General features: G+C 45.7%; 1 protein-coding gene across 1 annotated transcript in view; it reads left to right on the top strand.

The window, feature by feature from the left end:
* grm7 (glutamate metabotropic receptor 7) overlaps nt 1-12840 on the top strand; it is a gene marked incomplete at both ends in the record, with an annotated part of 298362 nt that overhangs the window by 269112 nt on the left and 16410 nt on the right. The window contains one exon of the mRNA XM_083660993.1: nt 3934-4073. Coding sequence (XP_083517119.1) covers nt 3934-4073 — 140 coding nt within the window. The remainder of the gene's footprint in view (nt 1-3933; nt 4074-12840) is intronic.

Here is a 12840-nt window from a genome sequence, read left to right as displayed (position 1 = left end):
GTAGAAGGTCTCTGCTGCCTTTAGGTGACCCAGTCACAGCCTGTGTGTAGAAGGTTTCTGCTGCCTTTAGGTGACCCAGTCACAGCCTGCATGTAGAAGGTTTCTGCTGCCTTTAGGTGACCCAGTCACAGCCTGTGTGTAGAAGGTTTCTGCTGCCTTTAGGTGACCCAGTCACAGCCTGCGTGTAGAAGGTTTCTGCTGCCTTTAGGTGACCCAGTCACAGCCTGCATGTAGAAGGTTTCTGCTGCCTTTAGGTGACCCAGTCACAGCCTGCGTGTAGAAGGTTTCTGCTGCCTTTAGGTGACCCAGTCACAGCCTGCGTGTAGAAGGTTTCTGCTGCCTTTAGGTGACCCAGTCACAGCCTGCGTGTAGAAGGTCTCTGCTGCCTTTAGGTGACCCAGTCACAGCCTGCGTGTAGAAGGTTTCTGCTGCCTTTAGGTGACCCAGTCACAGCCTGCGTGTAGAAGGTCTCTGCTGCCTTTAGGTGACCCAGTCACAGCCTGCGTGTAGAAGGTTTCTGCTGCCTTTAGGTGACCCAGTCACAGCCTGCGTGTAGAAGGTCTCTGCTGCCTTTAGGTGACCCAGTCACAGCCTGCGTGTAGAAGGTCTCTGCTGCCTTTAGGTGACCCAGTCACAGCCTGCGTGTAGAAGGTTTCTGCTGCCTTTAGGTGACCCAGTCACAGCCTGCGTGTAGAAGGTCTCTGCTGCCTTTAGGTGACCCAGTCACAGCCTGCGTGTAGAAGGTCTCTGCTGCCTTTAGGTGACCCAGTCACAGCCTGCGTGTAGAAGGTTTCTGCTGCCTTTAGGTGACCCAGTCACAGCCTGCGTGTAGAAGGTTTCTGCTGCCTTTAGGTGACCCAGTCACAGCCTGCGTGTAGAAGGTTTCTGCTGCCTTTAGGTGACCCAGTCACAGCCTGCGTGTAGAAGGTCTCTGCTGCCTTTAGGTGACCCAGTCACAGCCTGCGTGTAGAAGGTTTCTGCTGCCTTTAGGTGACCCAGTCACAGCCTGCGTGTAGAAGGTTTCTGCTGCCTTTAGGTGACCCAGTCACAGCCTGCGTGTAGAAGGTTTCTGCTGCCTTTAGGTGACCCAGTCACAGCCTGCGTGTAGAAGGTTTCTGCTGCCTTTAGGTGACCCAGTCACAGCCTGCGTGTAGAAGGTCTCTGCTGCCTTTAGGTGACCCAGTCACAGCCTGCGTGTAGAAGGTCTCTGCTGCCTTTAGGTGACCCAGTCACAGCCTGCGTGTAGAAGGTCTCTGCTGCCTTTAGGTGACCCAGTCACAGCCTGCGTGTAGAAGGTTTCTGCTGCCTTTAGGTGACCCAGTCACAGCCTGCGTGTAGAAGGTTTCTGCTGCCTTTAGGTGACCCAGTCACAGCCTGCGTGTAGAAGTTTAACCAGGTCCAAACTCTAATCATGTCTTCTGCACGCCACTCCCACTCCCAGCACCCGGCAGACATGTGATTGAACACTTGGCTACCATAGGATATACTCCAGCCTTTGAGTTTAAAGCTGCTGTAAGTGATAATTTTTTTGTTAAAATAAGTGTGCAATAGCTCTATATTCTGACAACAATCACTATAGGCCAGGGTATTTGGTCAGTAACAGGGGTCCCTCAGTCTCTCTGCAACATTTCTGGTATCCCATATCCCACTTTATCCAATCAGGAGAGAGAACTCAAAGAGGATTGAGTCATCATGGTTCTCATTTCAAAGTAGTTAAATACTGATACTTTGGGTTGGTGATCTGATCCAGAGCACAACCCAAAGTGTCAGTATTTAACTACTTGGTAATGAGAACTGTGTTGACTCAAGCCTTCCTCCAGAATCGCTTTAATTGTGGACTTACACACTGTGTGAATATACTGTAGTTATCTCTTGATTATAGGCTCAATATCACTGTGTGAATATAGTTATCTCTTGGTCATATAGGCTCAATATCAAACTCATTATACATTTTCTTTGCCAAATAGAGAGCACACTGGGGCTATAGGGTTAGTCTCCTTACGTCTAACTCACGGAGAGAAGTCATTCTTGTATGATCTCTGTTGGCAGTTGGCCTCCTCTACCCGTGCATGGTTGGGGGAATGATTGCGTTGCGTTGTGTAATGTGCTTAGTAAGCCCAAGAGAATGAGGAGAGCGAGCATGAATGTTGCCTTATAAAACACACGCACACACGCGTGCCCACACACACACACGTGTGCCCACACACACACACATGCGTGCCCACACACACACACACACACACACACACACACACACACACGCGTGCCCACACACACACACACACACACACGCAGCCAGCATGCACACAGACATGCATTCAACCAGCCCGTTCTCCTCCTCCCAACCCGTCAAATCGTGACGCTCGGTCAGGAACCCTTACCGTCACTTGCAAGGTCGCCTTCTCTCGTCAGAAACCAACGGTGCGGGCGAGGGGACCGCTAGCCATGAGTCACATAGCCGCTAATCACATGACCGCTAGCCATGAGTCACATAGCCGCTAATCACATGACCGCTAGCCATGAGTCACATAGCCGCTAATCACATGAGCACATGAAAACTGAACAGTCCTAAAAAATACAAAACAAACGGCTAGATGACTCAGACGAGAGCCTCTGAAAACACAAGTGTTCACAATTAGTCATGGAAGTACAAACTACAAACTTATGAGAAAAACATTCGTGAAAAATAAGTTAGTGATCCTGTCTCGGGTTCTGGTTGTCCAATATTATTGGATAACAGCTAGCTTAGCTACCAACAGCAAGAAACTGCAATAACAAATAGGCTACACTTTCCTGACAAAAGAGCTACGATATCTCTGCATTCTCCTATGAATTTGGTATTGAGACAGAAGGAGCTCAGCACTCTCTCTCTCTCTCTCTCTCTTTCCATCTCTCTCTCTCCTTCCTGCTCTTTCTTCAATCTCCCTTTATACTCTTTCTAACACCTCTCTCATCATCCCTCCCTCTCTCTCTCTCTCTCTCTCTCTCTCCCTCTCTCTTTCTAAATCCAATACAGACTTGAAAGAGACTCCTGGCCTACACCAAAGAGAGCTAAGCCAAAGTAAATAAACAGGGTGTCTTTGAGGAGGCCTCCTAGTGTCGCAGAGTGAAAAGAATGAAGGAATAATGAAGGCAGGAAAAGGCTCTGGGAGGCAGGCAGAGAGGCAGAGAAGATGTGGAGGTCAGAGAGCCAACCCATCCAGAGAGAGGATGTGACACGCAGGACAGCTAGAGAGGCTCAGAGAAGGAGATGAGTGTCAACACACCAAGAGAAATGGTCAGGTCTGCCCACTGTTTACCGTGCCTTGTCCATAATACTTGGCTGATATCAGACAGAATTGTGAACTCATTAGACTCCATGTCCATCTTCAGTCTGACATTGCCTCCACACTAACCATCTCCGGTGGGGGAGGCGGAGTCGATTTTCCCTAACCAATCACTAAAAGACCAACGTATCCACCTGGATCTAACCAATCAGAGACCAACGAATCCACCTGGATCTAACGTCATTTTAAGTCTACACTGATGATGCGCAGACATGACAACACCAGAGACAGTTCAGAAAGTCTACTATACAGTATAGAGCATCTTTGACAACACAGAGCAACATAAAAACAAAGTACGATGCAATCTGGGAAGCCAGAGTCTATGAGTAGTTTTTGGTTAGCCAACTTTTTATTTATTTATTTTATCGGTGATTGTTTACAGTCCGGTTGATGTGAGGATGGAGTTGGAGTTGATCAACGGTTCAGACGGCATTTCTGCTCATCTCTATAAACAGATAACTGCATAATAAACATCGTCAGACTGTCAACAATTATGGAGAAACCCCGAAATAAGGGTTGTCTGTGAGTAGAGATATGAAATGTAGTTTGATTGATTGATTGATTGATTGATTGATCGACAGTAGTAATGAATATTCTCCCCCCACAGGAAGTGCTGGTACTTCAGTGACGTTCAACCGTAACGGTGATGCTCCTGGACGCTACGATCTGTTCCAGTACCAGTGGAACAACGTGACCGGGCCGGGCTACCGGGTCATCGGACAGTGGACGGAGACCCTGCAGCTTAATGTGAGTGCAGAACACATGAAAACGTAGCGCTGTTATTCTAGTAAAGATCATGTTACGGTATTTAGAAAAAGTTTGTGTTTTCAACGTTGATGCGTTTTGATGGCCATTGACAGTCATGTATGTCTAAATGCACGTTGGAGTGACGTTGAAAACAGGCCCACGGGTCATGAAACTCCATTTGGACTCATCTGTGTATCTTTGAATATCGAATAGCAATGGTGAGACGCATCATTCCTTCAAGATTTGTCCAAATCTGATGATTGTTATCTGAGAGATTATGCGTAACACATGGACGAACTCGACTCGACTCGATCTCGACTCTTCTCGTCCCTGGCACCTCAATGGTGGAACGAGCTTCCACCTTCGGTCAGGACAGCTGAATCACTGCCGATCTTTCGGAAAAGACTAAAGACACACCTTTTCAGGCTCCATCTGGGCCCTTCTTGATCTAACTTCGTTCTCTCTCTTTCTAAAAAAAAAAAAAAAAAAATACTAACCTAAACTTGTACCACTGTTCCTTCAGAAGTTGTAGTTGTCAGAGACTGTGCTCCATAGTTGATTGGTCTATTGCTGACAAAAATGTGTTATTGAAGTCGCTTTGGATAAAAGCGTCTGCCAAATGACGTAATGTAATGTAATGTAATGTAATGTAACGAACAAAAAACTTTACACTGTAACCATCACATAACCTGAGCAGATTTTGATGGATTTAGGGATTTAGGGCATTACTCTGTTGGCGTTATTTAGCCGCCGTCGCATGCCGACTTCATTCATGAAACCCTATTCAAATGTTGCCCAGAGTGGCTGATTTTGCACTTGGCTGCAAAGTACCTCTCTCAGACTTCAGCAGGGGGGGACACACTAGAGGATTATCGTGCCAATTTACACCAGCTTTGTCTACAATTGGACAATAGGAATTTGTGATTGGATGCAATGATTATCGGGTAGTGTGAGAGGTTTCCAGTTCCAAGCCTGATCTGAGCCGCCCCAATAAGATCAGCCATGCTTGACCACCCATCGTGTCTGGAACAAGTCCTGAGAATTGTGTGGCTGCGCAGTCACACATGAATTCATACCAAGAGTGGAAACAGCCAATAGGAACCGAGTTCACAGTGAGGTGAGAGCAAGGAAACAGCCAATAGCCAATAGGAACCAAGTTCACAGTGAGGTGAGAGCAAGGAAACAGCCAATAGCCAATAGGAACCAAGTTCACAGTGAGGTGAGAGCAAGGAAACAGCCAATAGCCAATAGGAACCAAGTTCACAGTGAGGTGAGAGCGAGCAAGCTGAGTCTGGTTGGTCACCTCCATTGATGTTTTGATTTCATTCACAGATCGCTTGACTTCCTGTCAGATAAAATAAATAAATAAAGTCTTCTCGTGTGCTTAGTGAGCTAATACAATTAAATTCCTCAATATGGGTCAAGTTATGATAACATTTTACATTACATTTTCATCATTTTAGTTATTTAGTTGAGAGAACTTGCATATGGACATTTGAATTCTTATAAGTTGTCTAATAAGGATAAAACTTCTGCGGCCCAAAAGTCTCATTTAGGAGATAGCAGAAGGGTTTCAAACGATTAATTAAGAAGTAAAAAGTGTTAAGATAGAGGAGACCTCTCTGCTGGCTGGAGGCTGGAGTCTGGCATGAAGAGAAGTGGGGTTGTATTTGTCTCATGTGCAGAGTCATTCCTGTCCCCAGTTTAAGCTTCCATATGCTCACTGCTGGGAGTGCATCTTGCATTTTTCTACAAGGAAACTGATCTACTGCAATTAGTTATGTTCCTAATTTCCTTGTCGACGAAATTTGAAATTTAGACAAGTCAATTTAGACGAGTCAACAAATTAGGTACGAAAACACTCAAAACCAGACCAAAATTGAGCACAATTGAATCTATAAGGTTACAATGTGTGAAAAAATATTACGTATTTAAGAGCCATTTGAAACCGTTAATTACGTTTGTCAATAACCAAATCATGTGTGGAACTTTGTGCCATTCATTATGAACGCTACACATCCGAAACATGACAAGTCACCCCGGCATTGTATTCCCAAGCCTTTGCCTTCAACAGAGTTGAGTGGAAGCATCTTGTGCAGTCATGAGCGGCATCACAGTGTTGGGTCTGTAATTACGTCTATTGGAGTGTGGATAAGTAACGTTAGCAGCTAGCATCAGGCCCTGCTGTCCTTGTAGGTTAGCATCCACATGAATGTGCAGAATTGGGGTTATGTATTGCTATTGCTCTGGTCGAGTGGTTAATAATACCAGTTTTATCTGACACAGCCTACATTACAGTGCAACTTTATTTTAATTTTCTAGATCAAAATACTGCCAAGCCACGCTGGTTTTATGAGATGTCATCTCTATCCGCTCCCACTAAAACATCCCAAATCCGGCGCATAGCGGGGAGGGGGACTACCGTAGGTGGCGTTATATACATTATTAATTAAATGATTAGTTTAACCAACTTTTATGGTGCTGACTAGCGAGGCTAGTGGACTAACCTTGTCACGCTCCACTCTAGTGGTTTGAATCTGAACCACCAGTGGTTCGCACCAATCATCAGTCCAGAGGCAGCTGCGGACGGGCTTTAGGTGTGACGCCACAGAGGAGCCTGGGATAGATGTCATAGACAGTTGCTTCATCCAATCATCTGCTTTTTTTTTTTTTTTTTTACATGCCTGTACCGTAATTTGAAATGGTTCCCAGATGTTTATGTGAAAACGAACCATCTGGCAGTGTCAGGTTAGTCAAGATACTGGATGCTGGACAGCAACGTGATGTATTATTAACCAAACGTTATCCCTCAGTTACAGCCAGGCACTGCCTTCCAAAAAGTCTGTCGAATTACATTTTTCAACCATCGCTCAAAATAACTTTTCATACTATTCCCATGATGTCACAAGCATCTTCCTACCAATATGGCGCTACAATACACACAGCTCATTGGCTGTTTGTGTCACTTGATTGTAATCACCTGTTAATTGATTACAATCACCTGTTATTTTCCTACCAAGATGGCCGTGTGGTGGTGATGTAACAGAATACTATACACATGTGAGCACAGTGGAAGATCTATCAGTGTTCACTGTGGGTATGAATGGATCTCTGATCCTACAGTAGCAAGGGTTGAGTCAGTGGAGATTACCAGTCCAAGATCTGTTCTGCTGCGCTTACAAGGGAGCTCCAATCATCTCTACGCAAATGTGCTGACACATGCTGAAAATGGAAATGTGTGCTGTGTGGAAAGTCAGCGCACACATTTAACTGTGTGTGTGTGTGTCTGTGTGTGTGTGTGTGTGTGCGCGCAGTGTATTCAGCGCACACATTTACCTGTGTGTGTGTGTGTGTGTGTGTGTGTGTGTGCGCAGTGTGGAAATTCAGCGCACACATTTACCTGTGTGTGTGTGTGCAGTGTGGAAAGTCAGCGCACACATTTACCTGTGTGTGTGTGTGTGTGTGTGTGTGTGTGTGTGTGCGCGCACAAAGGTACATGGAGTTCAATCATATCATGCCTCACCGTGCCTTAACAAACCACATGATACAACACATTTTACACAGTCCAGCCTGCTGTGTTGATTGCTTGATATGACTATTATCTGTCTAAACATGCATAACGTTATACAACAGTATAGTTAATGTAGAAATTCTCACACGCTGCGTTTACATTACAGAATTGTCCAAGAAGCTCATGTGGAACACATTTTAGGGGCCATTTTGGTCCTTTATTGAGCTATGAAACAATACATTTACAAATACTCGCCATCTGTGCTGATAAGGTTTGGTTCATTTAAATCCTAACATGCCAGCACATAAAGAGGATAGCCTAATAATCAGACATGTTCTACTGCTTCAGGCTGCATGCTCAGTTGTTTGCTGGTCAAAGGCGACTCCATTTTCCTCATCCAGAATGCAAACGGTCAAAGGTTCCTAAGCTGCTGTGGTGCACGGGGGACATCATTCACATGATGCCAAAATGTCACTTGACTTTGACGCAAAAGGTAATTAAAAGTACAATCAAAAATAACAGGATGACATGGTACTTTAATTATCAGGAGACATATTTTTTGCCCCCTTATTTTCTTTTACTAGGCACATGCTCCCTTTTATATATATAGATAGATTAATTCCAAGAGCATTTTATGAACTTTGAAAGGCATTTTCAGGTCCTGTTAATTTCATACACAACTATGACCCTTGCAACTGTAGATACTTGGATCCACAGGCAAATGTAAAATTTAAATTCCTCGTTTGCCGTCCTCCCGCTGTTCTCCAGGAGTTGGAGACTGGTTGGTGTCCCTGGTGTTTGAAACTGGACAGGTTAAAGGTCGGGGCGTGTGATTGGTGAGCTGCGCGATCACTGGACAGGTCAATCACACCCGAAAACATAGGCGCTTTATCGTCTATGTTACTCTAAACGGGACCATAAGATGGACATGACGCTGTATTGAAGAAGACTCGAAACTATCGATTGAGACCAGGAACGTTTTTACTGAGGTAATAAATCATGTGAGAAGGTGGGTCACATTGACTTCTATTCACCTTATGTTGTCACGCCCACTTTTTCTTTTCCGTGTCAGTCGCAATTGTATTTGTTCTTCCGGTTCAGCGTTAGCCGGCCGGCCGGTTGCTTTGTAAACTGTAAACGATGAATGAAGTTTGGCAACATTCAGAAGCTACACTGCGGCCAACTTCAGTTATCATAGCGTTACTGCTGCGAGGAGCCGATGGCTGTACCCGATCGGCATTTAACGTTAGTTACAAAAGCACGTCGACAGTGTTTTCTCACTGCCAGTACAGCAGTAGGGGTTGACAGATACTAGCTCGTCCGACCGGTCAACACAGCCAACGCTCTCAGTCCTCTCGCTGCTCGTTAAAAATTCCCAAATAGGCGTTATTCTGAGAAACCGGTCACATATTTGGAATGGTACGTTCTAGGGATGTCACAATATATCGTCCCACAATATATCGCGATATCAAAACGTGACAATATGTATCGTTGAGATGAAATCTCACATCGTGAGAAAAAGAAGCTGAACATGGTGGCACTGATCTGCATCTGATTGCATGCTCGCTCTCCTTTCCATTGCTTTGTTTGAACAGACGAGGGACGTTCGACACGGAGGATGAAAATGGTGAAATGACTCAACTTACAAATCGATCACAGAAAAATATTGTTAAAATATCGTACCGTATCGTTATCGTGAACCCAATACTGTATTGTGTATCGTATCGTATTGTGAACTGAGTGTATCGTGACACCCCTAGTCCGTTCTCATCTGAAAAAAGAAAAAAAAAACGTTATAACAGTTTGTTTGTTTTTAGCTTGAAAAGCTTTTTGGCAAGTCTAAAAATGATAAAGGTAGGAGTAATCTACTTCCGGGTCTAAAACGGAAGAGCGATTACAAAATGACGTTATGCAGACGCGTCCTGATATGGGCCAATGATAAGGTGAATACAATCAGACTTCTTTTCACGGCCAGTGGAGTCACCCCCTGCACATCATTCAAAAGAATACCGATTTAAGACACTTCCACATTGGCTTGACGTGCAGAGCTACAACCTACTGTACCCCCCCCCCCTTGGTGCTACAACACCATACCTGAGCCGCACTCCTCTGCTTCTGCATGCATGGCCATGTCTCTGCTTCTTCACGCCACTAAATTATTCACCTGAATGGCTCCTGGTGAGCCACATGTGGCAGAGCCCGCTGCTGTTAGGCCGGCCATTACTGCTGCTTTGCCTCTGTCCTTACAACTCCTCTGTGTGTGCTCTGTGTGGGGGGGAGGGGGAGGGGCTCTTACTGAAGCTATATGTTCCAGCATGACAGTCAAGCCTAATAGGATTTGGCTCAGGTACAAGCTCGCTGATTTGTCTTATGCAATTTGAGATCAAGGCTTAGAGGAATAATAATCAGCATCTTTGTGAAGATCGCTAACCTTTGTTTGAACTCGGTGGGCGTGGAGAAGGAGAAAGAGCCCCGCCCCCTCCCGCCGGCCTTGAGGGGCTGTCTGGCACCTTGTGTGTATGGATCAATTAGCCTAATGTGCCACAGTGACATACACATTGTGGCCTACATGTGCTACTGCGCTACGTGTCTGCTATCACAATGAGGGGAGGAGAGGCAGACCCACTCTCTCTGCTCTGTGCTTTGCCCCATACTCTCGTTTGTGATGCCCCCGCCGGCAATAGACGAGGCGGCGGCCTTGACGGGATTTCTTCAAATCGGGCTCAAACGTCCACTTGGACTGAAGGATGATCCGATTAGATTTTGGCGGTCAAACGTCAACAAGTTCATGGTCACGTTAACTGTGTAACTGATTAATCCATGTATGTTAAACACTTGTTTTGCTCCCACTAAGTCCCTAATATCTGTCATTGTACAAAGTAACAAACTACATACAAATGCATACATTATAACTACAGTAGTGTAGGTAAATACAGTGCACATTCATCAAACAAAAATATATATATATATAGAGTTCTCCGTGGTATCGTGATACTACCCAGTATCATGATCATTTGGCTGGTATAGTATCGCAGGTTAAAATATTTGTATTGTGACAACACTAGTCTACAAACTGTATGATAGTGCTGTCATCGTTAGATGAATGGGGGAAAAATACAAAGAGAACTTGCTTGATTAACCAGTACTGCGCGAGGGGCCCCATATACAGTAGTATCAAAATCAGTGTCCCAGATATAGGCTATCCCACAATGCAATCTGATTCAGAATCGATACAGGTGGATTCAATTGTTCACAATTCATGTGGGATTGCCAGCTTAATGGTACTCTTTAAGAATGACTGGTGAAATGGCTATGCGACGCACTGAAATCCCTGCAAGACATTGTTTAATAATGTACCCACCTGGGCTTTGGACTGCTGAACACAAAGCACAGCAGCACTACACTATGTGTGCTTGAGTTTGTAGATAAGCTGTCCTCTGCAGGGGGAGCAGCTGGTCACAGAACCTCAGCATTGCCACCAAGCATACTTGATTAGTTCATCATTGTTGGCTGTATCTTGCATGAATCTGATTCAAGCATGCATCCATCCTGATACAAATCCATTGTCGATAGCCTTATGATAGCGCTGTATTGCAATAAATAAATAAATAAATAAATAAATAAATAAATAAATAAATAAATAAATATACATTGTCTGACACAGACAATATTTTCCCCTCATTCGTTTCCTCCCTCTCCTCTCCTCCCCGCTCTCTTGACATCTGCTGCTAATCCTCTCTGGGACGGAGACCCTGTTTCATCCCGTTCCCGGCCTCAATTCAAATTAATTCAATTTATCGCTTGTAATTTCTTTTCCCATTCAGTAAACCTCTTGTATATTAGCTTGGCAGTCAGTCTCTTCAGAGGGCCAAATTGATTGTGCATGCTATGTGATACTTTCCACATGCGCTGTATTATACACACGGTGTTATCGCCTGCAGCAGAGAGAGCCGTGGTGGGGTAGGACTCACATGACCCACACATGATTCTCCTCTCTGCTTCTGTCTTCAGAGAAGGTTTCTGACCCTCTCCCCCTCTCTGCTTCTGTCTTCAGAGAAGGTTTCTGACCCTCTCCTCCTCTCTGTTTCTGTCTTCAGAGAAGGTTTCTGACCCTCTCCTCCTCTCTGCTTCTGTCTTCAGAGAAGGTTTCTGACCCTCTCCCCCTCTCTGCTTCTGTCTTCAGAGAAGGTTTCTGACCCTCTCCCCCTCTCTGCTTCTGTCTTCAGAGAAGGTTTCTGACCCTCTCCTCCTCTCTGCTTCTGTCTTCAGAGAAGGTTTCTGACCCCCTCTCTGCTTCTGTCTTCAGAGAAGGTTTCTGACCCTCTCCTCCTCTCTGCTTCTGTCTTCAGAGAAGGTTTCTGACCCTCTCCCCCTCGCTGCTTCTGTCTTCAGAGAAGGTTTCTGACCCTCTCCCCCTCGCTGCTTCTGTCTTCAGAGAAGGTTTCTGACCCTCTCCCCCTCGCTGCTTCTGTCTTCAGAGAAGGTTTCTGACCCTCTCCCCCTCGCTGTTTCTGTCTTCAGAGAAGGTTTCTGACCCTCTCCCCCTCTCTGCTTCTGTCTTCAGAGAAGGTTTCTGACCCTCTCCCTCTCTCTGCTTCTGTCTTCAGAGAAGGTTTCTGACCCTCTCCTCCTCTCTGCTTCTGTCTTCAGAGAAGGTTTCTGACCCTCCCCCCCTCGCTGTCTCTGTCTTCAGAGAAGGTTTCTGACCCTCTCCCCCTCTCTGCTTCTGTCTTCAGAGAAGGTTTCTGACCCTCTCCCCCTCGCTGCTTCTGTCTTCAGAGAAGGTTTCTGACCCTCTCCCCCTCTCTGTTTCTGTCTTCAGAGAAGGTTTCTGACCCTCTCCCCCTCTCTGCTTCTGTCTTCAGAGAAGGTTTCTGACCCTCTCCCCCTCTCTGTTTCTGTCTTCAGAGAAGGTTTCTGACCCTCTCCTCCTCTCTGCTTCTGTCTTCAGAGAAGGTTTCTGACCCTCTCCCCCTCTCTGCTTCTGTCTTCAGAGAAGGTTTCTGACCCTCTCCCCCTCTCTGCTTCTGTCTTCAGAGAAGGTTTCTGACCCTCTCCCCCTCTCTGCTTCTGTCTTCAGAGAAGGTTTCTGACCCTCTCCCCCTCGCTGTTTCTGTCTTCAGAGAAGGTTTCTGACCCTCTCCCCCTCTCTGTTTCTGTCTTCAGAGAAGGTTTCTGACCCTCTCCCCCTCTCTGTTTCTGTCTTCAGAGAAGGTTTCTGACCCTCTCCCCCTCTCTGTTTCTGTCTTCAGAGAA

The sequence above is a fragment of the Poromitra crassiceps genome (genome assembly GCF_964638095.1).
Source record: "Poromitra crassiceps genome assembly, chromosome: 25".
Lineage (NCBI taxonomy): Eukaryota > Metazoa > Chordata > Actinopteri > Beryciformes > Melamphaidae > Poromitra > Poromitra crassiceps.
The sequence above is the reverse complement of the archived record's forward strand: the minus strand, read 5'-3'. Positions and strand labels throughout refer to the sequence as shown.